This window comes from Hyperolius riggenbachi, chromosome 6 (genome assembly GCF_040937935.1).
Source record: "Hyperolius riggenbachi isolate aHypRig1 chromosome 6, aHypRig1.pri, whole genome shotgun sequence".
NCBI lineage: Eukaryota > Metazoa > Chordata > Amphibia > Anura > Hyperoliidae > Hyperolius > Hyperolius riggenbachi.
This window is the reverse complement of record NC_090651.1, coordinates 164200015-164227170: the sequence shown is the minus strand read 5'-3', so window position 1 is coordinate 164227170 and position 27156 is coordinate 164200015. Positions and strand designations below refer to the sequence as shown.

General features: G+C 44.2%; 1 protein-coding gene across 2 annotated transcripts; it reads left to right on the top strand.

Moving 5' to 3' along the window:
- The first annotated feature begins 515 nt into the window (after positions 1 to 515).
- PLPP6 (phospholipid phosphatase 6) lies at positions 516 to 25908 on the top strand. 2 transcript variants are annotated; one of them, XM_068240169.1, is made up of 3 exons: positions 516 to 586; positions 10579 to 11049; positions 23130 to 25908. In XM_068240169.1, the coding sequence occupies exons 2-3, from the start codon at positions 10614 to 10616 to the stop codon at positions 23489 to 23491; spliced, it is 798 nt and encodes a 265-aa protein (XP_068096270.1). In that variant the 5' UTR covers positions 516 to 586; positions 10579 to 10613; the 3' UTR covers positions 23492 to 25908. The 2 variants fall into 2 exon arrangements, with proteins under 2 accessions (XP_068096270.1, XP_068096269.1); XM_068240168.1 differs by having other exon boundaries at positions 539 to 694.
- The last annotated feature ends 1248 nt before the right edge of the window (positions 25909 to 27156 follow it).

Genomic DNA, 27156 nt, shown 5'->3' with positions numbered 1-27156 from the left:
TTGCATATATTCAGCAGTGATGCCCTAGGAGACATCTCAAGCTCACTCCAACCTGAATTATCGCAAATTCTTTTTGTTTTAAGAAAGCAAACTTTTGTTTTTCTTAGCATCTTAGTAAGGGGGCTTTTAGGACCATTGTATCCCCTTACACACTCCAATGAGTTCTGGTTCACCATGAGCTGGCTGGTTAGTCGGTACTAGCTGAAGGTGAGTATTCTTAGCACATGACTGCCTATAGTGCCACACATATTATCCCTCTTAGTTTGTTTACAGACAGAATCAGAATAACCTTTTCACTACTGTGTGCGTCACCTATTGGTGTGTGTAGTAGTACAGTCAGTGAGGAGTGGACAAGGTTCACGCTCTCAGAGTCATCACACTATCTAATACTATAACACTTTGTTCGTCCCATCCCCTAGCCACGCCCCTCTACACTTGTAGTGTAAATGTAAACGGAAGAGGACAAGAGGTAGTTTCTTGCAAGACACATCCTGCTCTTCTGTGCAGATCTTCCTGCCTGCAGAGTGGAGAGCGCATGCGTCAGAGGCGGGAGCGAGCGTGGCTGGTTGCGGGAGCGAGGAGGAAGGTAGGCGGCCGGGCAGGTGATGATGATGACGGGGATGGGATCTTCCAGGTAGCGCGGCGGTCAGTGAGAGCAGAGGACACTGCTGTGCAAGTTCTGCGTTTTTGCGAGGTCAGTGGCGGATTGTAAATAGCTCATCTGTATATTTTTAATTCATGTATGTTGATTGTGGTGGTTGTATAATTGGAGTTTAATTGGCTGTGATTGTTGATTTGTATTGCGTATGGCGATATTATGTATTTTGGAGTCTTGAGGGTTAGTCCAATCAGAACTTGTCTGTGGATGTGAGTGCTGTTTGGTGGGATGTGGGTTATGAATGAAACTGATGTCGTTCTGTGAAGGGTTACCTATATTAGAATAGTTGATGTGAGGATCTGGAGGCATGGCTGTACAGCATACAAGAAGCACAGACTAACCAGCAAGCTCATGGTGACCCAGAACTCATTGGGGTGTGTAAGGGACTACAATGGTCCTAAAAGCCCCCTTACTAAGATGTTGAGAAAAACAAAAGTTTGCTTTCCTAAAACAGAAAGAATTCGCGATAATTCAGGTTGGAGTGAGCTTGAGATGTCTCCCAGGGCACCACTGCTGAATATATGCAAATTAACCATTGTACCCTTAGAAGCTAAACACACCTCCAGAACCGCTGGAATGCAATGATGTGTCAGCTTGTTAATATGTACAGAGCCATAATAATCCAACATGCATACAGACTGTCTCGGATTTACAAGCCCTATTCCATAGAGCCAAATTAATCCATGCCATGCACTGATGAGGATCAAACAATCTGAAACAGTCTGTATGCATGTTGGATTATTATGGCTCTGTACATATTAACAAGCTGACACATCATTGCATTCCAGCGGTTCTGGAGGTGTGTTTAGCTTCTAAGGGTACAATGGTTAATTTGCATATATTCAGCAGTGGTGCCTGGGAGACATCTCGAGCTCACTCCAACCTGAATTATCGCAAATTCTTTCTGTTTTAGGAAAGCAAACTTTTGTTTTTCTTAGCATACAAGAAGGTGCAGGCAAAATCAAAGACCTCTTGAAACTCAGGATAGTAACAGTAGAAATACCTGCGGAGGTTTCCTTACTTAACTTCTTGGAATTGGCACATGAATGATTGGCACTGCTAGCGGTGCCATGGGGTTTTGAAATATATTTGTCATGGTGCAGCTGTATCGCTGGTAGTCTACTTTAGTGTACCCAGCAGGAAACCTCCATAGGACAATTAAGCTAATATGATTGGGTGGATGGCCCATCTATGGCTTTTGTGGCAGTGGTCATGGACTGGTGTGGGGCATGGCCCTGCATGCTTTGGGGCGGGCAGGGGGATGGTGCAGCTGTGCCTGAGTGCATCACTTACGTGGCTGTGGAAGGCTTGCGCCAGTTGCCCAGTGCCCAAAGAGAATCCGTAACCAAGAATTTAACTTCTTCCCGATTGGTAGCTAATACCCCTTTTCCCATGAGAAATCTATTGGATCATCAGGGGACTCTGTATGTCCTATTTTTGTGGTGAAACCCCTTCCACAATGTGATGTCAGCGCCTCACAGCTCTGAGGTCCTGACATCACACTGTGGGAGCCTTGTTGCATTGGGGGAAATAATAGCTGTTTCCAACTGCCAAAAAAAGCAAGCAGCATCTCCTTCCAGTGACATCACCTGCCAGCAGTAAAAATGTCACCATGTGATAAATGTCAGAATGTAAATCAGGAAGAGGAAAGATTTTACAATGAGCAAACACTGACTAAATCATTTATACATAATTATTGTAAGAATGAAGCACTTTTTTTTTAATTACATTTTCACTGGCGTTCCTCCTTCAATACATGGGTGGGCTTTTTTGACTATTATCTCTAAATATTGCTGTATATTGGTATATAGGCCTGCCCTTCCTGTGATGCTTAGCCTAGGCTGGTTAGTTATGTGTATTTTCACCACCAGAGCTTTCTGGGAGACCGGGTATATTTTCTTCTAGTTTTAGAACTGTCAGTAAACATTCACCTGACAGAACTAAAGATGTCAACACCTGGGATAAATTTCAGAATGTAAATCAGAATGAGGAAAGATTTTACCAGGGCTGTGGAGTCGGTCCAAAAATCCACCGACTCCGACTCCTCAGTTTAGGATTCCACCGACTCCGACTCCACGACTCCGACTCCTCTAATTTGCATATTACAATTTTGTTGATTAAAAGTATGTAACATGAAATTCGCCTCATAACTGCCAACGCTTAGGAATTTTACAAGACAACTGAAGTGAGAAGGATATGTAGACTACTATATTTATTTCCTTTAGACTAAAACTAGTCCTTGGTAAGAGTACTTGTAAAAGGTACAAACCGGAACAAAGAACATCTATCAGGCCCTAGGCAATGTAAGTGTGGGTACATGTAAGAATGATGTGCAGGTACTCTGCAGGGGAATGAGGAGATTATAAACAGACAACACCTCTGTGTTCAATGTGCACAGCATTCTCAGTGGATTCCCTGCAGCTCTGTGGGGAGTGCATATGTAGAGTATAGTACTACTGTGTAACAAAGTAAACCTGAGACAGATGAAATTAAAGTTTTATACATACCTGGGGTAACCTCCAGCCCCCTTCAGGCTAATCAGTCCCTCGTTGTCCTCCTCCACCACCTGGATCTTCTGCTATGAGTCCAGGTACTTGAGCCAGTCAGGCGTAGTGCGCATGCACACACTCCGCCGCCAGGAGCATGCTACACCTGTGCAGCACTATTGCGCAGGTGCAGAATGTTCCTGGCTGTGGGAGCGGCATGCGGCCGGACAGCGCTGACTGACTGAATTACTGGGACTCATAGCAGAAGATCCGGGTGGTGGAGGACAGTGAGGGACTGATTAGCCTGAAGGGGGCTGGAGGAAGCCCCAGGTATGTATAAAACTTTACTTTTCATCCGTCTCAGTTACCCTTTAATTTGTAGTCACCAAACCAAATTTTAATAACATATCAAATTATTTTATTTTATCAGCAAAGGGAGTGCATACATTTGCATAAATCAGCATCAATGCAGAATTATTTCCATCTTGTTGACCATCTCTATTAGTGACATAGCTACACATCAGGCTTTATTCTTATAGCATAGATGTTATTTAGTATATATAAGAGATTCCTGTGTACACATCATATATACAGTCACAATCAGATATGTATATCTGACCTTAAAAATACGTGGACTGCTTTATTGAAGCAGCACCAGTAACTAATTTTGATTGGTTTATTTTATTTTTGTATACTAAGCACAGCTATTACTGTATATATACATTATTTTTAATGACTATTATCTGAGAAATAGAACATTTTATCATATTTTCTATTTTAATTACAGTTACAAATTCATTAGGAGTCGGAGTCGGTGCATTTTTCCCGACTCCGACTCCAGGCACCCAAAATTGCCCGACTCCACGACTCCGACTCCACAGCCCTGGATTTTACAATGGAAACACTGACTAATTTATAAATTAATATTCTATAAAAAAGTAATGTTATTCATTACAGTTCCTCTTTAATGTCTTTCATAATGTTTTGTGCAGTAGTTCTTGTCCCTGCTAATGCATTGTAAGTAAACAGATTTGCATGCAGAGTTATTGACAGCAGGTGCTTGACAGAACTTTTTTTTTTGTGTCTTCCATTGTGATGTTATAGTGTGGGTTATTGATTAATTGCTAGGGATGGTAGTTTGCCATGGTATGGGTTCACCAGGGTCAAACTTCTGTCCTATAAGAGCCCATTTCCACTAGCATTGCGATCGAATTCAACCGCAAGTACTTCCTGTCGCCATCCGGATGCGGCTGCCTATTAGCGCTGATGGGACTGCAGCATGCATTCATTTCCTGGATTGCATAGCAAAATTAGCAAGCAATGGAAGCTGCTCTGTTGTCTTGCATTGGTTTCAGTTCGAGTGTGGTGTGATGGTCGCATTGGATTGCGCCAGTGGAAATGGGCCCTAATGCCTAGCATCATGACCTGTGACCTGAAGTCAGCTGACCAATAGGTGCTAATGCTGGTTTGAGAATGCCAATGACCATCTGACCTCAGGTCAGAGGTCATGCTGGGCATTCAGGAATCGAAATTTGCTACTGACTATCCCATTCCATGGCAAATTCATCCCTATTTATGAACAAATAACAAAAGCTTCCCTTCAGCTCTCTGTGACAAACAAATGATAAGAGTTAGTTTCCAAATTCACTAAATGCAGAGGAAAAAAATGCTTAATTGTATTTCCTATGTGTTTGCTATGCAATTTTTAATTGCAATTAAAGTGATACAAGTGCAATCTCACTGATCTGTTTGAACAGAGTGAAAATTATAATTTTAGTTCCCTTTTTTTATAAGATAATTGGTTAGGTAAAGGCTTCCTTTCATAAGTTGCCCTGTCTATAGTAAATCTGCTAATAGTGGGTTAAGGCCCGGTTCACATTAGCGTTGTTTTACGGAACCGAACATACGGATCAGGCCAGCTGGATCTGGTGAAACCAGTCCGTTTTACAGCCATAGTGTTGTAAAACGTCCGTTTTCATTGGTTCCTATTCGCTGCAAAACCTTCCGGATCCGCTGAGTGAAACGGTCCAGAAAATTGGGTCCTGCAGCATTTTATTTATTTATTTATTTTTTTGTTTTTTGTCCGTTGAGCGGAACGGACCACGGATCCGTACGGCTGGTTCCGTTGGCAAACGCTAATGTGAACTGGGCCTTAGTGTTGCCTTTAGTTTTGTTTCTGGAGTTCAGTTTGAAAGGTGGCTACACATGGTTCTATTTTGTTTCAATTTAAATGATCAACTTTATAACCTACCTTTTTCGACTGCCCGTGTCAGATATTATGAAATATTTATACAAAATTAATAGATACATCGACTTGAAAGTGCACTAGGCACCCATCACACTTTATTTGTTGACCTTTTTAGTTTGTTTTGTAAACATGCTTCAGAAGTTACTGCATTTTTTTTTTTGGGCTGACAAAATGAAAAAAACCCATGAACTTCTCAATTAAAGGGTACCTGATCGGTTTACAATCCTAGTAAGAAAATGTCTTAACCACTTGATGACCCAGCCTTTACCCCCCCCCCCCCTTAAGGACCAGCGCTGATTTTGCTGATCTGTGCTGGGTGGGCTCTATAGCCCCCAGCACAGATCAAACACCAGGCAGAGCGACCAGATCGCCCCCTTTTTTCCCCACTAGGGGGATGATGTGCTGGGGGGGTCTGATCGCTCCTGCCTGCGTGTGGCTGGCGGGGGGGGGGCACCTCAAAGCCCCCTCCACCGCAGGATTTCCCCTCTCCCTCTCCTCCCTCCCTTCCCCAGAGATCGGAGGCTGCACAGGAACGGATCTGTCCTGTGCAGCCTCTAACAGGCTCCTGCCTGTCATGTGACAGCGATCCCCGGCCGCTGATTGGCCGGGGATCGCTGATCTAGTACAACGCTGCTACTGTTAGCAGCATTGTACAAATGTAAACAAAGCGGATTATTTCCGCTTGTGTTTACATTTAGCCTGCGAGCCGCGATCGGCGGCCTGCAGGCTATTCACGGAGCCCCCCGCCGTGAATTGACAGGAAGCAGCCGCTCGCGCGAGCGGCTGTTTCCTGATTAATTAGCCTGCAGCCGGCGACGCAGATCTGCGTCGCTGGTCCTGCAGCTGCCACTTTGCCGACGCACGTTATGAGTGTGCGGTCGGCAAGTGGTTAAATACCTTTCCATTTTCCTGTAAAGCAAGTGTTTTAACCCTTTCCACTCAGTTTTTTTCTTAAAGGGAGTCTTTTTCTGCTCAGTTTTTTTCTTTCTTTTTTTTTTTCCCCTACAGAAATGCACTCTCCCCCTTACTCTCTCTCCCATTTTAACATGGAACATAACAATAACAATATTTATATAGCGCTTTTCTCCCTGGGGACTCAAAGCGCTGTAGTAACATGGTATATCTTATTTTAAAGAACACATAACGTTTAATTTAATACCTTATTTGGACAGTTTGGCATCTTCTATTGGCTGGTAGCGGAGAAGAAAGCCAAGCCAAGGTAAGGTACATTTTTACAGCAATTTCCTGGGTGTAATCCTGGCTTGCGTGAGCAAGTTTCGCAATAATAGGTGGTTTTATGCCAGCCACCCAGTGTCTTCATGCCACTACACATGATGCAATCTTTGGTATTTCGATTGGGAATTAGAGCAGTGAAATGCTGGCTACTATTTAGACGCTTCTCCACGTCCATTGCATAGGATGCCATTGCTCCTCTATGCAACTTTGCAAGCAATCTGTAAGGAATCTGCAGAAAGCAATCTGCAAGAAGGAATCCGCAAGCAAAATTAAATGCATTGGCCACTTCCTGGTAGAGCTGATTGCGCACTTCCGGTTTGGGGCAGGGGGGTACCACCTGTGTGGGCATGTACTATTACATGCCCACTATACAAGGGGAGAGAGATCGGACTCCCCCCCCCCTGCGCAGATGTGCCTGCAAACCGCCGCCAAAATGATGTCCTGCACAACGGGACATACGAGTGCAACGGAAAATTCATGATGTCCCGCTATGCGGGACATACGAGTGGAAAGAGTTGAAATCGTTCTGTTATCTTTGCAAATAAATCAGGCAAACAACGTTGGGTTTAGTAATGGTGTAGTTGCGCTCTTGACTTTAGCAGTTAAACCATCCGCCTTTTCCCCCCCTTCATGGAATCACTCACCAGATGCTGGGGTCTCAGAGACCAATGTACGCCTTCGGGGTGTATGGTCCCCCGTCACCATGCGATCTCACTGCCGCTCCTCCCTGTCTGGTGCAAGCTTGATCCGTACCTGGTCAGGTCCTTCAGTGTTCTCCCCAGAATTTTTTTCCAGCCGGGTGGCATGAAATAGTAGCCGGGTGGCATGAAAAAGTAGCCGGGTGGGTTGAGATGAAAATGCAGGGCAACTCTGCTTACAGCATAGGAGGAGAGGAGGAGGTGAGCCGATGACAGCCGGGTGGTCACCAAATCTAGCCGGGTGGAGCACCCGGCTAAAAGAGCCTGGGGAGAACACTGTCCTTGTTGTTATGAAGCATGTGGGGAGAAAAACACAGGAAGACCAGCCTCCTATAGTGTAATTCCGTTTTTATTGGTAAAAAATTCCAACGTTTTTTTGAAAAATTTTAAAAAACCGGTGTAGTATGAGCCGGCAATGGTCGGTAACATATGGGTTTAGGTTGAGTCAAATCCTGGGTGGCCACCATGGACTTCCGTACCCCCTCAATGTAAACCGCCGTACACCGCTCAACACCGCTAAGATGCCAGGCCAGCGCTCGCTCTGCTCAACGTATTACGTCACTCCGTGGCTCCGCCCTACGCGTTTCGTTGCCTAGCAACTCATCAGGGGCTACGGTGTTGAGCGGTGTACGGCGGTTTACATTGAGAGGGTACGGAAGTCCATGGTGGCCACCCAGGATTTGACTCAACCTAAACCCATATGTTACCGACCATTGCCGGCTCATACTACACCGGTTTTTTTAAATTTTTCAAAAAAACGTTGGAATTTTTTTACCAATAAAACGGAATTACACTATAGGAGGCTGGTCTTCCTGTGTTTTTCTCCCCACATGCTTCATAACAACAAGGACCTGACCAGGCACGGATCAAGCTTGCACCAGACAGGGAGGAGCGGCAGTGAGATCGCATGGTGACGGGGGACCATACACCCCGAAGGCGTACATTGGTTTTTGAGACCCCAGCATCTGGTGAGTGATTCCATGAAGGGGGGGGAAAGGCGGATGGTTTAACTGCTAAGTCAAGAGCGCAACTACACCATTACTACTTCTATATCGCTGGCAGTAATCCAGAGACTTAATTGCAGCACTTGACGGTGTTAGTGCAGTATATGCTGACTGTTAATACCAATCAGAGCAAGCATACCAACAGTCATTTGTTGGGTGTATAACAGAACGAGCATTTATACTGACTGTTAATACCAATCAGAACAAGCATATGAACAGTGTTTGTCAGATGTGTATCAGAACAAACATATAATTAGTTGTTTGTTAGATGTGAAGCGAGCGCTTATATAACTAAATCTTTTAACGTTGGGTTTAGCCAGATGTCCTGAAAAGTAAATAGACGGTAAAACATTTTCATCTGGCTGAGGAAACCATGCTGATAAGGTTTTAGTGCTCAAAAGTTTAAAGAGTTTTTACGTTTGTTTGTTTTTTTTCCCAAAAGAGTGAAGCTGATTTTACATTAGACTGTTGTGGCTGCAGTTTAGATTTCAGTTATAAAAATTAACCACTTTACCCCCACGCATACGAATTTCTCCGTCCCTTTTTCCATCCTTTAACCCCCAGGGACGGAGAAATCCGTACTTTGCGCACTCCCGCCGCTGCCCGCGCTCCCGCTCGTAAACACGCCGCCTGCCGCTAGTAAACATGCCGCCGCCTGCTCGCCCGGAGATCAATGAACGGGAAAATTCATTCCCGTTCGTTGATCTAAGCCCCGCAATGATCCGCTGCTCTCCGATGGGCAGCGCGATCATTGTGATCTTACCCAGCCTCCAAGTACTTCCTCCAAGCTTCCGGAAGGACGCTTGGAGGTCGCATTAAAACAAAAAGTTACTGTGGCCATCTTGTGGCCAAATAGTAAAACTACACCCTAAACATTTTCCCCATACAAATAAATTACTTTTACACAAAAAATTAACTCATTACCTCCCACACCCAATTTTTTTTTTTTTTTTGTAATTAAAAAAAAAATTGAAAAATGCGGATCGCTCAGAAACAGCCGTATCAGTCCGTCGACAGTGCGTACACACGCCGGACTGTCATTGGAACGCCCACCCAGCGGGAGGTGACGACGGACCCGTCGTTGCCTCCAGTCCGGCGTGTGTACGGACCTTAAACCTCTGTGTCTCTTATCAGTTGGAGGAGAGAATGGTGGTTGAGCAGCAGAATCTGTAGTGCACTGCAAAAGGGCCAGAAAAAAACTGTTGTTCAAATGAAGTTGGCACACATGCATCTAGTACTTACAAGCACTTTGCCTTATTACCGATCACTGCATCTGTCAGTCACCGTCTGTAATAGGAAGATCCTATTACGTAAACACTTCAAAGCTGATGCAAGATTCAAAATGGGCAGATAAGACACAGATAAATTCACAAAAGGCTCTTGTACAATAATGGAAGAGAACTTTTACTACATTTTTTTTTCAGGAGAGCGAAGTGACATTCATGCGCTCCCTCTATCCCACCTCCCCTCTCCTTTTCCCATGTCTGCAGACACTCTGTCAGAGAAATAGCGAATGGGCATCTGGAGGGAGAGGTTCCTGTGTTATGTGTTTAATTAACTCTGGTTTGTTGATTGAAGCCCAGGGAGTTAGATCTTAATTTCTTAAAATGTATTATTGGCAGTGCCAGGATGGATGATGTTAGAATGAATAAATATGTTGCTGCAAGGGTCCTGAAGCTCAGGGAAAACAGTAGATACTCATTTTGTGTCATGACAGAACCCAATGATTTATTGTGGTATAGACATATTCCAGGCATGACATAAAGGCATGTATTACTTGAGGCGACATGAGATAAACGTGTGTGTTCAGTGCCAGGCACACACATAACTATGCTGTGTCCCTTTTTTTTTTTTTTTTTTTTTTTTTTCTGCCTGAAGGAGTTAAAAATCATGTATACAAGTGACAGTTTCTGTCCGGGTGGGGACTGGGTAGGACTATAGCATAACCCTTACTGATAAGGAATTACAACCATAAACCACTTTGCTGGCAGTGAATGGCTTCAGAGAGCGGGAAAGAGAAAGCGCTCATAGCTTTTAGGCAAACCTCAATGAATGTGTCATTGAGCAGAGAAAATGAAACAGTAAACTTAAAAAGTAGATTTAAAAATAAACTTGTGGGATATCTAAAAAAGTCATTTTTAGGGGGAGGATAGATGCAATTGTTTCTCATCCGTTTATTTTCACCTGTTTCCTTTAAATGAAATGTAATTTTTTTTTTTTTTTTTTTTTTTTTTTACCTTTTGTCTAGGTTTATATGAACAGTTCAGCACACCACCTGTAGAAATGCCTAGTCCAAGGACTGCGAGAGCAGCGAACGCCAGCAGCTCTACATCCACTGGGAAGTTTGAGTTCATGTCCTTACTGACAAATAGGGTGAATGCCTCAGAAGCAGCTTCAAGTAGAGGTCGAGCACCGGATAGTCCAGTTCACTGGAAAGACTCCACTTCATCTCAGCAGCCACTTCCAGAGGAGGATTGCATGAAGTTAAACCCATCCTTCCTTGGGATTGCACTAAGGTCATTGCTTGCTGTTGACCTTTGGTTGTCAAAGAAAATGGGTGTTTGTGCAAGGGAAGAGTCCTCATGGGGAAGTGCCCGTCCTTTGATGAAGTTAATTGAGATTACTGGCCATGGTATACCTTGGATTTCTATATCACTCTATTGTTTTTACAAAAGTGATAGCTCAGCTGGGAGAGAGGTCATACTAAACTTGCTGTTTGGTGAGTAGTAATTAAAGTGTAAAATATACTTTAAAAATATATAATTTATACTGTTCCCTTGTAGAAGTATGGAGAAAAAGTGGATGCTGAACACATTTGAATCAGAATATCACAGGGCAGCTTGCAATATTTTGATCAATCAAGAGCTTGAAGATCAGTCTTAAATTCATCTATTGATTTTGAATGTCAAAGAGATTTGTAGCATATTGGATCCCTTTAAAAGCAATCTTGTTAGTCATTTCCACTTTAACAATGGGTGGAAGGCAGGAAAAGGGAATTCAAAGGTATCTTGCTATGAGGTGGAGGCAAATGGACATGAGCCAGGTGAGGGTGTTATGAGGTGCATGGTTATTAGGCACTGAGGCTGGGGGAACACACCATGGTTAAGAAGATGGAAATCTGAATTGGTGCAGGATTGTGCGCATTGTTGGTGCAAAATTATGTAGCTTGAGAATGGACAGATCCTACCTCCGCTTCATTTGACGGTCCACTTTCAAGCTGCATTAAGTTGGAATTGAATTGCATCTCCTTGACCATTCCTAGAAGACAAAAGTAATGAGTCTGCACAAGAAATGTTGTAGTGATGTCTGTGAATGCTTATAATTGATTGCCTGAACAGGAATTCGTGTCAACATCGTCATAATGTTCATAGGCCATATTTATAGTTCATAGGCATGGGGTTTTAGTGCTACTACAGTAGTTGGAAAGAGGGTCACTATGACATTGTTGGTGTGCATGTGTGCTGAGAGCATACTGTACCCATATTCATAATGAGAAATATCTCAGCACTCAGCTAAGCTGATGCTTTGGCTGTGCCATCTGGCACCCAAGAAGCCTGGAAATGGAAGCATCCTCAATGTGACCAAGTCTCTCACAGTGAGATGTGGGTGGGGGTGTGGTGTTAGGCAGGGCTGTGGAGTTGAGGAGTCGGATGATTTTGTACAAAATCCACAGCCCTGGTAAGTATTAAGCTTAATACACACCATACAATCTTGGTTGTACAGATTTACCAAATCTATGTAGTGTAAGGGCCAACAGATTGAAAATACCTTAAATGATTGATTGGATAAGCTCTTATACTACATGAAAGTGGTAAGATTGAACAACCAAGATTGTATGGTGTGTGTTGAGCCTTAGACTAAGGAGTCAGAGCCATTTTGGGTAGTCTGAGTTGGTGGTTTCATAAACTGAGGAGTTGGAAGATTTTTGTATCAACTCCACAGCCCTGGTGTTAGGGCTGGTTCACACTGCAAGAGCCGTAAGTGCCTGTGATTTTAAACGCTCTTGCTAATGTAATGCTATGAGTTGAGCTGACTTAAAGGGACACTTAAGTCAAACAAAAAAATGAGTTTTACTCACCTAGGGCTTCCAATAGCCCCCTGCAGCTGTCCGGTGCCCTCGCCGTCTCCCTCCGATCCTCCTGGCCCCGCCGGCAGCCACTTCCTGTTTCGGTGACAGGAGCTGACAGGCTGGGGACGCGACTGATTCTTTGCGTTCCTGGCCACAATAGCGCCATCTATGCTGCTATAGCGTATATCATATACCATATAGCAGCATATGCTATAGCAGCTTAGATGGTGCTATTGTGGCCAGGAACGCGAAGAATCACTCGCGTCCCCAGCCTGTCAGTTCCTGTCACCGAAACAGGAAGTGGCTGCCGGCAGGGCCAGGAGGATCGGAGGGAGACGGCGAGGGCACCAGACAGCTGCAGGGGGCTATTGGAAGCCCCAGGTGAGTAAAACTCATTTTTTTGTTTGACTTAAGTGTCCCTTTTAAGCAATGTGATTTTATAAAAATCACCCATAGCACTGCATTTGCAAGAGCTTTTCTCTAATTGTCATCCGGGACAACCCGAGATCCGGTCCCGCCCAGGATCTGGGGAAACACCAAACCAAGAAGTTTAAAAGCCCCTGCCCTCCCTCAATCCTCAGTTCATCTGTGTTTCCGCAGCGGAAACACCTTTAGAAGCAAGCTCCGTTGAAAATGTATTGTTTTTTTGGTACTCACCAGAGGGTGGCCGTTTTCTATGAAGTGCAGAGGACCAGGTCAGTGGATAGCGTTTGCGGAGGTGGGCGCTCAGCTGCAGGTTCCTCTGCGTCTAGGGAGGTAGCGACCGAGTGGCATTTTTAGTCGGCATACCTTCCCTCTCCTCTCCTCGCCAGACGCCGGCTCTGCAAAGTGTATCCGGCGCCAGGCTTCAGTGGCTTCCGGGATGACGTCAGGCGCAAGAGGAGGAGAGAGCGCGCACTGAGGTCACGTGGCTGCATGAGGGGAGGATCACGGAGAACCAGGAAGTAAAGGCAGCGTGTTCCTGGCGTCTCCAACAGCGTTCTGTGTTAGCGGAGGCATGTCGCAGTAGCGGCCGCAGCCGCCACAACAGCAGCAGCAGTCGGAGGTGGCAGGGCCGACAGCCAAGTCCTTCACACAAACGCAGCCATCCGGGTCAGGGGTGGTAAGTCCTCCAGTGGAGGGTGATGTCTTATGTATATTTATATTACCTTGGATGACTTCTCAGTTATGTGCCTATTGTTGTATGTTTTATTGCAGGCAAGAACTGAATCTAGATCTAATGTTCCGCCCAAGTATAAAAGATGTGGGTTGTGTAACACTAAGATCGCTCCAGATGCCCCTAGAAATGTTTGTCAAGCATGCACAGATTCTATTGTAGTGTCTGAGACTTCTAACATTTTAAAGGGAGTTATGGAGGCAGTCAATAAGAATATGCAGGAGACATTAGATAAATTTAAAGAATCTTTCTTCCACCCCCCTCTGATCCCCTTCCAGGTCCTTCTGCAGTATTTTCTGGGGTTGGGGTACAGCCTGCTTCCATGCCTGATATTTTAGGAGCTGAGGAGGAGGAGGAGGGGGATGATATTTCTGGGTCAGGCTCTTTAGAAGAGGGGGAACAACCCAGGTCAGAGGACTCGGAGAAAGAGGATTTAGTTAAAGCTCCTAGATTTCTCTTTTCTCCAGATGAATCTTCCGAATTATTAAAGGCTGTGTACTCCACAGAACAAATTAAGGAGTCTGTTCCAGAGATTACACCTCAGGATCAGGTATATTCAGGTCTGGGCCAGTCCACAGGAAGAGTGTTTCCCATTCATAAAACTCTTCAGGAAATTATTATCTCCCAATGGCAGAATCCGGAAAGACTTTTATTTATACCTAAGTCTTCTAAAAGGAAGTTTCCCTTTTCCCAGTCGGAAATTGATAAATGGACGAAATGTCCAAGGCTTGATGCCTCCTTATCTAAATACTCCAAAGATTCCGATTTATCTTTTGAGGACTCGGGTGTCCTCAAGGATGTAATGGACAAAAAAGTTGAGTCCCTCCTAAAGAAAGCTTGGGAATCGGCAGCTTTTGGCTTCATCCCAGGGATTTCAGCCACCTGCATCTCGCGTAACTTAAGAATTTGGATGGATAATTTGATTGAGCAGATCTCTAAAGGGGCTCCTCTTAAAGATTATGCAGCTTCCCTTCCTGTGGTGCTTAAGGCGGTAGCTTTTTTGGCCGACGCAGTCACAGAACTCATACGGGTATCTGCACGTACCACGGCATTGATTAACTCTGCCCGGCGAGCAATATGGCTGAAAACCTGGGAGGGGGACCAGACATCTAGAAACAGACTTTGTTCTATCCCTTTTGAAGGTAATCTGTTATTTGGATCGGGTCTAGAAGATATCTTAGCCCGCTCGGCAGAGAGAGGGAAACAATTCCCTAATAAAAAGAAAAATCCCAGAACTAAAAGACCTTTGTTCCTGAAAAACAGGGAGAGGAGCAGGTAAAGAATAGGAATGTGCAGAGGAAATGGTTCTTTCCGAAGGGAAGGGGAAAAGGTTTCGTTCTTGGCAAGACGGAACCCTCCAAACAGAATAAATGACGCTTTACCAGTAGGGGGAAGACTGGTTTATTTTTGGTTAGAATGGGAGAAGTTGAATCCCAATCCTTTTGTTTTGCGTATTCTAAAAGGTTATCGTCTTCAGTTTTCAGTCAAGCCCCCCCTAAGGTTTGTGAATTCGTTTCCAAAAGACCCGGAAAAGGCCAGAGGTCTGGAAATAGAAATTCAGAAACTTCAGGAAAAGAGAGTACCGTATATACTCTCATATAAGCCGACCCCCCCCCCCCCCCAACTTTTCCCTGAAAAAACAGGGAAAAATGATTGACCCCCCCATATAAGCCGGGGGTAGGAAATGCTGGATTGGTGCAGCCCCCCCAGTGTGTCCCAGTATAGGTAGGTAGTGTCCAGTATAGTGCCCAGTATAGCCAGTATAGTGCCCAGTATAGCCAGTATAGTGGCCAGTATAGCGCCCGGTATGGGTAGGTAGTGCCTCCGTTTAGCTAGTAAAGTGCCCAGTTTAGCCAGTATAGTGCCCAGTTTAGTTAGTATAGTGCCCAGTTTAGCCAGTATAGTGCCCAGTTTAGCCAGTATAGTGCCCAGTTTAGCCAGTATAGTGCCCAGTTTAGCCAGTATAGTACCCAGTTTAGCCAGTATAGTGGCCAGCATAGGTAGGTAGTGCTTCCCCCCCCCCCCCCCCCCCAGCTCCCCGCGGCCGCCGCTGCTATTACCTACTTAGGCAGCGGCCGCTTCCTAATCCGCGTTCCCCTTCTGAAACTTTCTCAGAGTGTATCACAGCAGCGCGCCCGGCGCTGCTGCTGTGACGATGCAGAGTGTAGGAAAGAGCGCGGCTCCCTATAGCGGCGATCTGTATCGCCGTTACCAAGGGAACCGCTCTTTCCTGCCCCCTGCATCGTCACAGCAGCAGCGCCGGGCGTGCTGCTGTGATACACTCTGAGAAAGTTTCAGAAGGGGAACGCGGATTAGGAAGCGGCCGCTGCCTAAGCAGGTAATGGCAGCGAGGGGAGGGGGGGGAGCGGGGCGCGGACCACCCACCACTAGACCACCAGGGAAGACTCGCATACAAGCCGACCCCCCCCCCCCCCCCAACTTTTGACCCCCTTTTTGGGGGTCAAAAATTCGGCTTGTATGCGAGTATATACGGTAATCATTCCAGTTCCCCAGGAAGAGAGATTCCAGGGGTACTACTCCCATGTCTTTCTGGTGAGGGAAACCAGCGGGGAGTTTCGTTTCATTTTGAATCTGAAGTCTCTCAATCCATTTCTGATTTACAAGAAATTCAGGATGGAGAGCATTTATTCAGTAAGGGGTCTATTGCAGGGGAAGGAATTCTTCGTCTCAATAGACCTCCAAGACGCCTACCTGCACATCCCGATTTTTTACAAACATCAGAAGTTTCTAAGGTTTGCAGTTCGAACACCTTCCCATGTTCAACACTTCCAGTTTCAGGCACTCCCATTTGGCATAGCATCAGCCCCACGGGTATTTACGAAAGTCCTGGCAGAGATTATGAAGGATTTAAGGATCCAGGGAATCTCGATAGTTCCATACCTGGACGATCTATTAGTTTTTGCAGAGACAAGAGATCTGGTGTGTTCACACCGGGATATTGACATCAGGACACTAACTCAAGCAGGGTGGATTGTCAATTACGACAAGTCAGCTCTGCAGCCGGTTCAGCAAATTACGTTTCTGGGCTACAGGATAGATTCAATAGAGAGGAAGATCTTTCTTCCTCCAAACAAGATTCTGAAAATCCAATCCGAGGTGAATTCCCTGATGGTTCGAGAGAGATCCTCTCTTCGTCAGATCATGAGAGTCCTCGGTCTATTTTCAGCATCCATCCCTGCAGTGACGTGGGCTCAGTCTCACGGCAGAGCTCTACAGTCCCTGCTGCTTTCCAATTGGGACAAATCAGACGATTCCCTGGATCTACTGATTTGTATCCCCGACTCAGTAAAGTCCAGTCTACTCTGGTGGTTGGACAGTCAGAATCTGAGCGAAGGTCGTTTTTGGAGGCAGATACATCCAGTAAAGATCTTTACAGATGCAAGTTCCTGGGGTTGGGGTGCAACAGCCAGGGGGAATCACGCTCAGGGGAGTTGGCCTCAGGCAGTCAGCAAAAAATCATCCAATTTCAGAGAACTGATGGCAGTACAGAAGGCCCTTCTATCATTTCAGTCCCTGATAAAGGGGAATCATGTCCTTGTATTTTCAGGCAACGTCACGACGGTGGCTTATCTTTCAAAACAGGGAGGAACGAGATCATTCGATCTCATGACTCTCTGTTCAGAAGTTCTGAGCTGGGCAGAACCTCGCATTCTGTCCTTGTCAGCGATCCATATAAAGGGGTCACTCAATGTACAGGCGGATTTCTTAAGCCGCCAACAGATAAACCAGTCCGAATGGGAACTCCATCCAGAGGTTTTTCAAAGTCTGGTGGAGAGATTCGGATTACTGGAGATAGATCTATTCGCATCCCCAAAGAATGCGAAGGTAGAACGGTTCTTCTCCCTTCACAGATGCAGCAGGTCTCTGGGATTGGATGCGCTAAATCTTCCTTGGGAATTTGTTCTGGGGTATGCCTTCCCTCCAACAAACCTAATTCCCCAGGTTCTTCTAAAACTTCAAAGAGAAAGAGGGAACCTAATTCTGATAGCGCCCCAATGGCCAAAAAGGCCATGGTATGCGACATTACTGAAAATGACAGTTAGGCCTCCATGGCCCCTCCCACTTCGTCCGGATCTGTTAATCCAGGGGCCTCTAATCCATCCCAGTCCAGATTTGTTCAAACTGGCAGCCTGGATCCTGAGAGGGTAATCTTGAGACAGAAGGGACTGTCAGAGAAAGTTATTGAAACCTTAATGAAATGTAGGAAACCTGTAACCCAAAGCATTTATCGTAAGGTCTGGAAGGTCTATTTAGCATGGTGTGAGTCTAAGGTGAGGGATCAGCATTTAACCAGTTCTGTGCTGGAATTTCTCCAGGACGGATTTGAGATGAATTTAGCTCCCAGCACTCTCAAGGTCCAGTGTTCGGCGCTATCTATATTGTTGGATAGACATTTGGCACAAGAAGAATTAGTGAAAATTTTTTTCAGAGCGTTACAAAGATCGACTCCAGTTAAGTTAAAGATTTTTCCACAGTGGGATCTGTCTTTAGTGCTGAACAGCCTGACAGGTGGTCCCTTCGAACCTATAGAGAATATTGATATGAAATTTTTGACACTCAAATTGGCCTTTTTGATTGCTATAACGTCGGCCAGGCGTCTAGGTGATCTTCAGGCATTATCCATTAAGGACCCATTCCTCATTATCTGTCCTGACAGTGTGAGACTCAAGTTAGATCCATCTTATTTACCTAAGGTAGCATCTGAATTTCACAGGTCTCAGGAAATCATTCTTCCTTCATTTTGTGATAGGCCAGCTGGGGTTAAAGAGGGATCTTTCCATTGTTTGGATGTTAGGAGATCTTTATTAGTTTATCTTTCTAGAACTAGAGAGTTTAGAAAATCTAGTAGTCTATTGGTCCTATTCTCAGGGAAGAATAGAGGTCAGCAAGCGTCCAGACAGACAATCGCAAGATGGATCAGGCAGACCATTACCTTAGCCTATGAGGGTAGTGATAGTCCCGTTCCTAATAACATTAAAGCTCACTCAACTCGCTCTTTATCCACATCATGGGCGGAGAGGGCAGGAGCCACCATTCACCAGATTTATCAAGCGGCAACATGGTCGAACGCATCTACCTTTATCAAGCATTACAGAGTGGATGTTTTATCTCAACAAGACCAGTCGTTTGGCAGAAAGGTGCTTCAGGCGGTGGTCCCTCCCTAGGTGAGTCTTTAGCGAAGACTTCTTGTCTATCTCTCGGGTTGTCCCGGATGACAATTAGAGAAATACTCCTATTAGACCTACCGGTAATGGAGTTTCTGGTTGTCATCCGGGACAACCTCTATAACCCTTCCCTTTCCTACCCAGCACCTTTCTGCTAATCAGGAGCACAGGGAATTTTTAGTCACTTAGAGGTGTCTAGTTCTTCCTTCATCTTGGTGTTTCTAGGCTACTTTCAGACACACTGAGGGTTGAGGGAGGGCGGGGGCTTTTAAACTTCTTGGTTTGGTGTTTCCCCAGATCCTGGGCGGGACCGGATCTCGGGTTGTCCCGGATGACAACCAGAAACTCCATTACCGGTAGGTCTAATAGGAGTATTTCAAATCCCTAGACCTAAAAAAAAGTGTTTTGACAGGTTGTGAAAATATCACCTAGGAGAAATCTTAGGAGAAAAGGTTAATTGCATATGGGCTCCTGAGTCTTAACCTTGCATCACTGGGTAAACAACCATTTTGTATGTTTATGTGAATATCCTAGTACAAAGAGAGGCAGACAGTGACAGAGGCACTTGGCCCACTGATTGACCCACACTGTGTTCTCCAAAATTGATTGCCTGATGAAGCGGCATACTGGCCCGTGAAACGCGTTGCACACTTGGAGAGTTTTTACAATAAATGTTACTTCCTATAGTAACGTCTCATTGATTGGTCATTGTTTACCTGATGAAGATGAGTCCACCCACTCCCCCCCCCCCCCCCCCCTCCTCCTGCAGGAGGGCACTACATGCTTGAAACAGTTTTTACTAGGGCTGTGGAGTTGGTATAAAAATCCTCTGACTCCTCAGTTTGGTACGACTGATTCCTTGACTTGGACTCCTCTGATTTAAAGTGAATGTTTACCTCTTTAAAAATAAAGTCAGATACTCACCTAAGGAGAGGGAAGGCTCGGTCCTAATGAGCCTTCCCTCTCCTCTCCTGGTGCCTGGTGCCCGGTCCCGCGCAGGATCCCCCGTGGCAGTATTCGACCAGTTCGGTCAAATACTGCCACTTCCGCAGCCGAAGGGAGCTTTCGGGAGCACTCGGGCTCCCGAAGACGGGCCGCTACATACTACGCATGCGCGAGCGCCCTCTATGACACATTCGCGGGTGTGTAGTATGGAGCGGCCCGTCTTCGGAATCCCGAGTGCTTCGAAGACCTCCGAAGTCCCTGCGGCGGCGGACGCGAACGGGGGAGCCAGCGCAGCACCGAGGGCACCAGGAGAGGGAAGGCTCATTAGGACCGAGAAGAGGAGAGGGAAGGCTCATTAGGACCGAGCCTCCCCTCTCCTTAGGTGATTATCTGACTTTTTTTTTATTTTTAGATTGGTAACCACTGGCTTTAAATAGTACAATGTATTTTCCATGTTAATTGATAGTATTTAATAGAAGGCATTTCATCGTTGTCATAGCTTAGGAATTTTAAAGCTAAAGCGGTTTAAAACCCTGACATAATATTCAATAAAAATGTTTTCCTATTTTTATATGCCATACGGTGATCATATTTGCATTTGTGCATAAGTATTATTATTCATTTATAAGTTATAGCTTCCCAAAAGTACAGTTTTTGCTTTGTGAGCTGACTTTGCATTTATTAATAACTACATTTATTCATTCAGGCAGACATGATTTGACTCTTTGTGTCCTGGGAGCTTCTCCACAGTCAGAGAATGTGTCACATTCCTTACTTGATACATTCAAGTAAACACTAGATAACAACATTGTTTAACATTCAGATGCGGCAGGGAAGCTTCTAAAGCCTGTGTTTAACCCTTTGAATGATGTTCTAGTAAAAAAAAATGCTGGTTGTATAGAATATGCTGTGAATAATCTATTAGAGCAAAGAAGAAATTCTGGGTTATCTTCCGCTTTTATATGGTATCAGCTTTTGGGAACAATAAAAGCTATCCTGGCCTGTCAATTGCGAAAGTGAATTAGGAGACTGATTAACCACTTAACCACTGAGGGTTTTTTTTCCCTGCTTATGGACCAGAGCAATTTTTACTGGTTAGCGCTCCTCCCATTCATTCGCTAATAACTTTATCACTACTTATTACATCAAAACGATCTATATCTAGTGATATAGACTTTCTTTGGTGGGTACATTTTGCTAACAATTATTTGATTCTAAATGCATTTTAACAGGAATAATAAACAATGGAGAAAACCTGATTTCTCAGTTTTTGGCCGTTATAGTTTTAAAATAAAACTTGCTGCTGTAAACCCACACATTTTATTTGTCCCGGTTATTACATTTAAATTATGGCCCTAGTACAGTTTATGGCGACAATATTTGGAAATGGGTATTTTTTTACCATTTTGAGTCTGTCACGAATTACAAGCCCTTATTTGCAAAAATAACAGTAATATACCCTCATGACATACATATTAAAGTTTAGTCCCTAAGGTAACTGTGGGTTTGTTTTTTTGTTTTTGTTTTTGTTTTTTTCTTTTTTAAATGTCAAGTGTTTTATTTTGGTAACTATGGGAGGGGAGGTAAAAGGTTAGTTTATAGGCTATTTTTTTTTTTTTTTATTCAATGTAATGCATGTAGCGTATATGTTTTACTATTTGGCCACTAGATGTCCCCCTACTTTATCTCCCTGTGCGTACTGTTCATACGCTAACAGGAAGTAATGTATGTTTTTTCCTCCTGTTTGTCAGTGACGGTGGCATCACATTGATGCCAGTGATCATTGACCACAGGCATTTAAATCTGTGAATGGGAACTGTTCCTATTCACTGATCTGTGTGTTAACTGGTGGCAATGAGAATGCGTGCATGGGATCACACACAGTGGCGATCACGGCAGGAGGCATATATCTACGCCCTTTCCCGGTACCCTGTGCCTGGTTTATATTCACTTACCACCCTGATTGCTATTAGGATTTGCTTTTTTCAATTAATTTATTTGAAAAGTCTCTGAATCAAGTCAGTGATTTAAAGCGTACCTGAGTCTCAGGTACCATACTTACCTGGGGCTTCCTTAAAGGGATACCGTAGGTGGGTCGGGGGAAAATGAGTTGAACTTACCCGGGGCTTCTAATGGTCCCCCGCAGACACCCTGTACCCGCGCAGCCACTCACCAATGCTCCGGCCCCGCCTCCTGTTCACTTCTGGAATTTCTGACTTTAAAGTCAGAAAACCACTGCGCCTGCGTTGCCGTGTCCTCGCTCCCGCTGATGTCACCAGGAGTGTACTGCGCAGACACAGACCATACTGGGCCTGCGCTGTGCACTCTTGGTGACATCAGCGGGATCGAGGACACGGCAACGCAGGCGCAGTGATTTTCAGACTTTAAAGTCTGAAATTCCAGAAGTGAACAGGAGGCGGGGCCGGAGCATCGGTGAGTGGCTGCGCAGGCACAGGATGTCTGTGGGGGACCATTAGAAGCCCCGGGTAAGTTCAACTCATTTTCCCCTGACCCCCCTACAGTATCCCTTTAAGGCTGCTCGTCCCTCGCCATCTCCCCGGGTGGCTCCGGTATTCCGCAATTCAGCCTGAAAGCCTGGCTGAGTTACGCTTCGCCACGCATGCCTGGCCAGGTGTGCTCCCCATTGCGCTCCCACGGGTGGGAGCATTCTATGCTTGTGCAGTACGCTCCCAGGGACGGGAGCACGATGGGGGAGCGTGCCTGGCCGGGCCACACATACGCGACTCTGCCAGGTTTCCAGGCTGAATTGCGGAACACCGGAGCCACCCAAAGAGATGACGAGGGGGCTTAAAGCGGAATATAACCCTGCATTTCAACTTTGCTCTAAAACATTATTTACAGTATATTATATGCAACCAGCATTTTTTTTTTTTTTACTAGACCAGCATTGGAAGGGTTGCACCGAGCTTTAAAGTTCCAGGAGATTTCTGCAGACGCATCCGAAGCTGACATAGATACATTTTGTTTACATAATTAAATGTGACTCACTCTCTGACTGAGGAGCTGGAGGACAGCCAAAGAGTGTGTAACATTTATCAATAGATACATTTAACTAAATAGAGTGTAACAATCTGAACTTCTGCATATCTCTCCACGGAACTTTAAACCTCTGTGTTTAATACTTCCAATGCTGGTCTGGTTAAAAAAAAAAATGCTTTTTGCATATAATATGCTGTAAATAATGTTTTAGAGCAAAGTTGAAATGCAGGATTATATTCCGCTTTAAGGAAGCCCCCGGGAAGTATGGAATCTGAGAAGCTTCTCGTCTCAAGTTCTCTTTAAGACTAGTCAACGTTCATAGGAAAATCAACACGCATTCTACAATCAGTTTCTTCTAAAGGCAGGAAGATTTGTTAGTTCATAGCATGTATAAAATAATTGAATATAAGTTTTGTTGATTAAATGTACTTTCTTTTCTGCAGCACTGCTATTGGATCTCGTTCTTGTAGGAATCGTTAAGGGGCTAGTGAGACGTCGGCGTCCTTCGCAAAACCACATGGACATGTTTGCCACCTTCTCTGTGGACAAGTATTCCTTTCCATCAGGCCATGCTACGAGAGCAGCAATGGCGTCCCGTTTTATGCTTAAGCACTTGGTACTGGCTACGCCTGTCAGGATCCTTGTGATGCTGTGGGCTGTTCTGGTCAGTTTGTCCAGAGTTATGTTGGGTAGACATAATGTAACTGATGTGGTCTTTGGCTTTTTCATGGGCTACATGCAATATAGCTTGGTCGAGTATTTTTGGCTGTCACCAAACACTATGCCTACTCTATTTAAGATGTAATAGCTCCTTCACAGGCATGTAATATGTTTTTGGTGAGCAAATCAAAACCTGATTTTCATTCCAATAGATACTAAGTAGATTTGCCAAACATTGAAGCTTTTGTAGACCTCTTAATATTTAAGAGGCATCAGACACATACTAAATCTAGTCAAAAGGAAATGTAAGCATGCGTTAGTAGAAAACACAGTATGGAACATTGCACTCTGAATTCACCAATATTATGCACTGTTCAGCTTCAAGCTATGGACATTACATACTTTGGCAGAAAAATACTGTCTAAGGGCCCGTTTCCACTTGTGCGTTGTGATTCCGTCGCGGAAAATGTGTCAACGAATCCGCGGATTTTCACACGGAATCGCTTGCGGTTTGCGCTATGCGATTTTTAACAATGTCAATGCCGGCAAGCTGTTTTTGGGGGGGGAGGGGGTGGGGCTTGCGGTTTTCCTATTAAATTACATTACCGGCGATTCGTGTGTGGCATACGAAATCTGCCGGCTCTGTTGTGCAGATTTTTTTTCTGCACAGCAGACCGCACAGAATCCCGCACAAGTGGAAACAGCCCCATCCACTTGTATTGGTTGTGCGAATCTGCATGCAGAAAACGCATGCAGATTCGCTCTAGTGGAAACGGGCCCTGAGGGGGGGGAAAAAAATATTCCCTTTTTCCACTATTTATGGGGATGTTTATTTGTATTGCAAACATGACCTGTTTTTATCTTTGTTTATATTTTCTGTACATTTTGAAGGATATGTTAATTGATGCATAGATTTCTTGTAATCATGCTGCTGATGATTTGTTTTTGTTTTTCTTTTAATGCTGAATACAGATTTACTAATGGGATAGGTCAAATGTACAGAAAGAGAAAGCCTGGTTGCTTTATGCATGGGTGGTTAAATAGGTGATCGTTATTAATTTAGAAAGAAGTTCCAAATACATTTTCTTTCAGAAGAAAGAAAATAACAGAAAGGGAAAACCACCTCCTTTCTGCTATACTAACTTATTTTTTACTTAAACCGATACATTTGGAATTGCAAATATGTAGTGACAGTTGTACAGTGTTTTCCCTAATTATATACTGTATAGTACAAATACCATGCAGATAGTGTAGTACTGCAAGGTAAGGGCAGTGACCACTTTGCCTCCCTACTTCCCGTAATGTGTCCCTTTTTCTATATTTAGAAAGTAGTTTCTGTTCAGATAACATATCTTTATATTATTGAAACATGCAAGAGACCATTGTAAAGGAAGCATCCATTCCTTCCAGGTTATATTAACCTTTTGCGGACCCGCAGGCTCTGGACCCTTAAGGACCTGAGCCTTTTTATTTTTTTCATTTTTACTCTCATCACTGTGATTAGTTTACAGTGATCATGGGGTCAGGAGCTGATTAAATGGTCGGCATACAGAACTGAGCCGTTATTAAACAGCTGAGTTCATTGGTGTTGATAGTGGGAATGTGGTGGGAGTACGTGGAACCAATCTGTTGAAATCTGTGACCTTGCAGAGGTAAGGGGCTGCAAACAGGACTTAGATTTCAATTGGCTGTGTCCAGAAGAGATTACATTTTGATTTTAAGCCAGTCAGCCTTAACAGCATATATGAAGTTTTTATTTGTGGTCGCAGGAAGTACTTGGAAATCTGTTTGGAGTTATTGGCCATTTATGTTCTAGCATTTACTAAGTGCTAGATACCACAGGTCTCTGCAGTACTTGCCTACATTACACTACAGTGTTATAACACATTCTACTGGGCACAAGAAGTGCTGTTGATATAGTTGAGTGAGATGTATCTCATTTTGGGTAAGTGCAAATTATTTATTCTTTGTAGAGTATTGGTTCCCAAACCTGTCTACAAATTCCACCAGCAGTGCACGTTTTGCAGTTGACCACACTGTCCAGTAATTAGTATGGATATACAGTATCTGCAAGACATGCAGCATTGAAGTCCAGGATCGGTTTGAGATATGCTGCTGCAGCAGAAAAATGAGGATTTTATAACCAAGCCATTGGCCTAATGGCCTGTACAGATGCTAAATAGTTAATTGAAATGATCATTGGTTATTGTTTTGGGTAGCCAATTTAGATACAATAAGTGTACAGACACTCTGCCCGACTACAACCAAGCAGCCTTTTATGTTCTGGACACAGCAGATACTCGGCAAGGGCAAGTGGGAGTCGGTTGTTCATGTCTGTCATTTAACACCAGTACAGGTGTCCCTCTGAGCCAAATCACTAGAGTTTTACCCAAGGTAATTGAAAATGATCATTTCAGATAATAGAAATCTAGCACCCGTACGTAGCTTTAGATATTTACCAATGTAGACCAAAGCCATTGCAATGTGGTTTAACATGTTTGTAATTTAAATAACTTTAATTGTTGCATATTCATGTTTTAATTAAAGTCACATGAACTGGGATGCATTCCAGAGTGTATGATTCTTGCAAATAATTACATAGCTTTTGTTTACTTATGTTCATCTATACTAGCGCCATGGAATATGTTGGTGATTTATAAATGTAATAATACTAAAAGTGAGTATACACATTCAAGTTTAACAAATAATTGGTCAATTGTCCCACTGCCACATAGTTTGAGGGCCCACAGATTTTGAATACTATAAACAGAATGTAGAGGGAAGCCCTCATACTACATAGATGTGGTAAAATTGGCCAATCCAGACAGACATCCAATCTGTCTGCACATAACCTTTCTGACAAGGTTGAACCTTTTTCTTCAGAGTAAATACCCATTTTATATTTGTGCTATGTCAGTTGCTGCCTCATATCCATTGTAAGGCTGGGTTCACACATTAAAGGAATACAGTTCCGTCCTAGCCCTGACAGTTTGCATCAGTTTGTTTTTCTATGGCTGGGTTCACCCATAAGGCTGTGTTTCCACTTGAGAGTAAAACAATTATTTTTTTGTTTCAGTGCATCACAAAACTGAGAGTGAACTGCTCGTATTTTCTATATAGGAGCCGTTCACCCTTGTCAGTCTGCAACGGATCCATTGGTTAATGAGATAAGAGGATAGCACTTCTGTGCAGTCCATGATAATCTCGGAATGGTGGATACATTCCCCATATAGGCCTCAATTCACTAAGCAGTTTAGATTACTCTACAGATGGTTTTTAGTCTACTGATGGTTTGGTGTAATGTTTTAGACCTGTTTTTAGACCTGGACTAACACTCCGTAATTACACAATTCACAAAGGCAAACAAGGAGTAACTACGCCCACTTTTTCTGACAGAGATTAGACCAGCTGATTTCTGTCCTTAAAGTAATTCTGTGAGGTATTTTAGATGTGAGGATGGAACCATTTGAATTAATTATGCAGAGGAGAGCTCATCAGAGGAGAAGGATGTCAGTCATAGCTACTTGTTTGTGAATTGCATCTTTTGATCATTTCCCCTGCTTTACCCACCTAATTACCAAATGGTTTAGACCAGGTCTAAAACAATTGCTAATAGTGAATTCCCCTTTGATGCAACTGACCAAATCATCAGTAGACTAGTCTAAACTACTTAGTGAATTGAGGCCCTAGTCTATAATGGTAATGCATCTTCCCTGGGCTCCAGCCAGACCACAGAGGACCATCAGAGCGGAGACTCCCCACTCTGCTCCCACTGGCCGAACATGGTTTGACGACAGATGGGAGATGAGC

What these genes read in the sequence shown, in the direction of transcription:
- PLPP6 (XM_068240169.1), top strand. Translation starts at nt 10,614, where the DNA reads ATGCCTAGTCCAAGGACTGCGAGAGCAGCGAACGCCAGCAGCTCTACA. An exon ending in CATACTAAACTTGCTGTTTG is followed by an intron (nt 11,050 to 23,129) that starts GTGAGTAGTAAT and finishes TCTTTTCTGCAG; the next exon opens with CACTGCTATTGGATCTCGTT.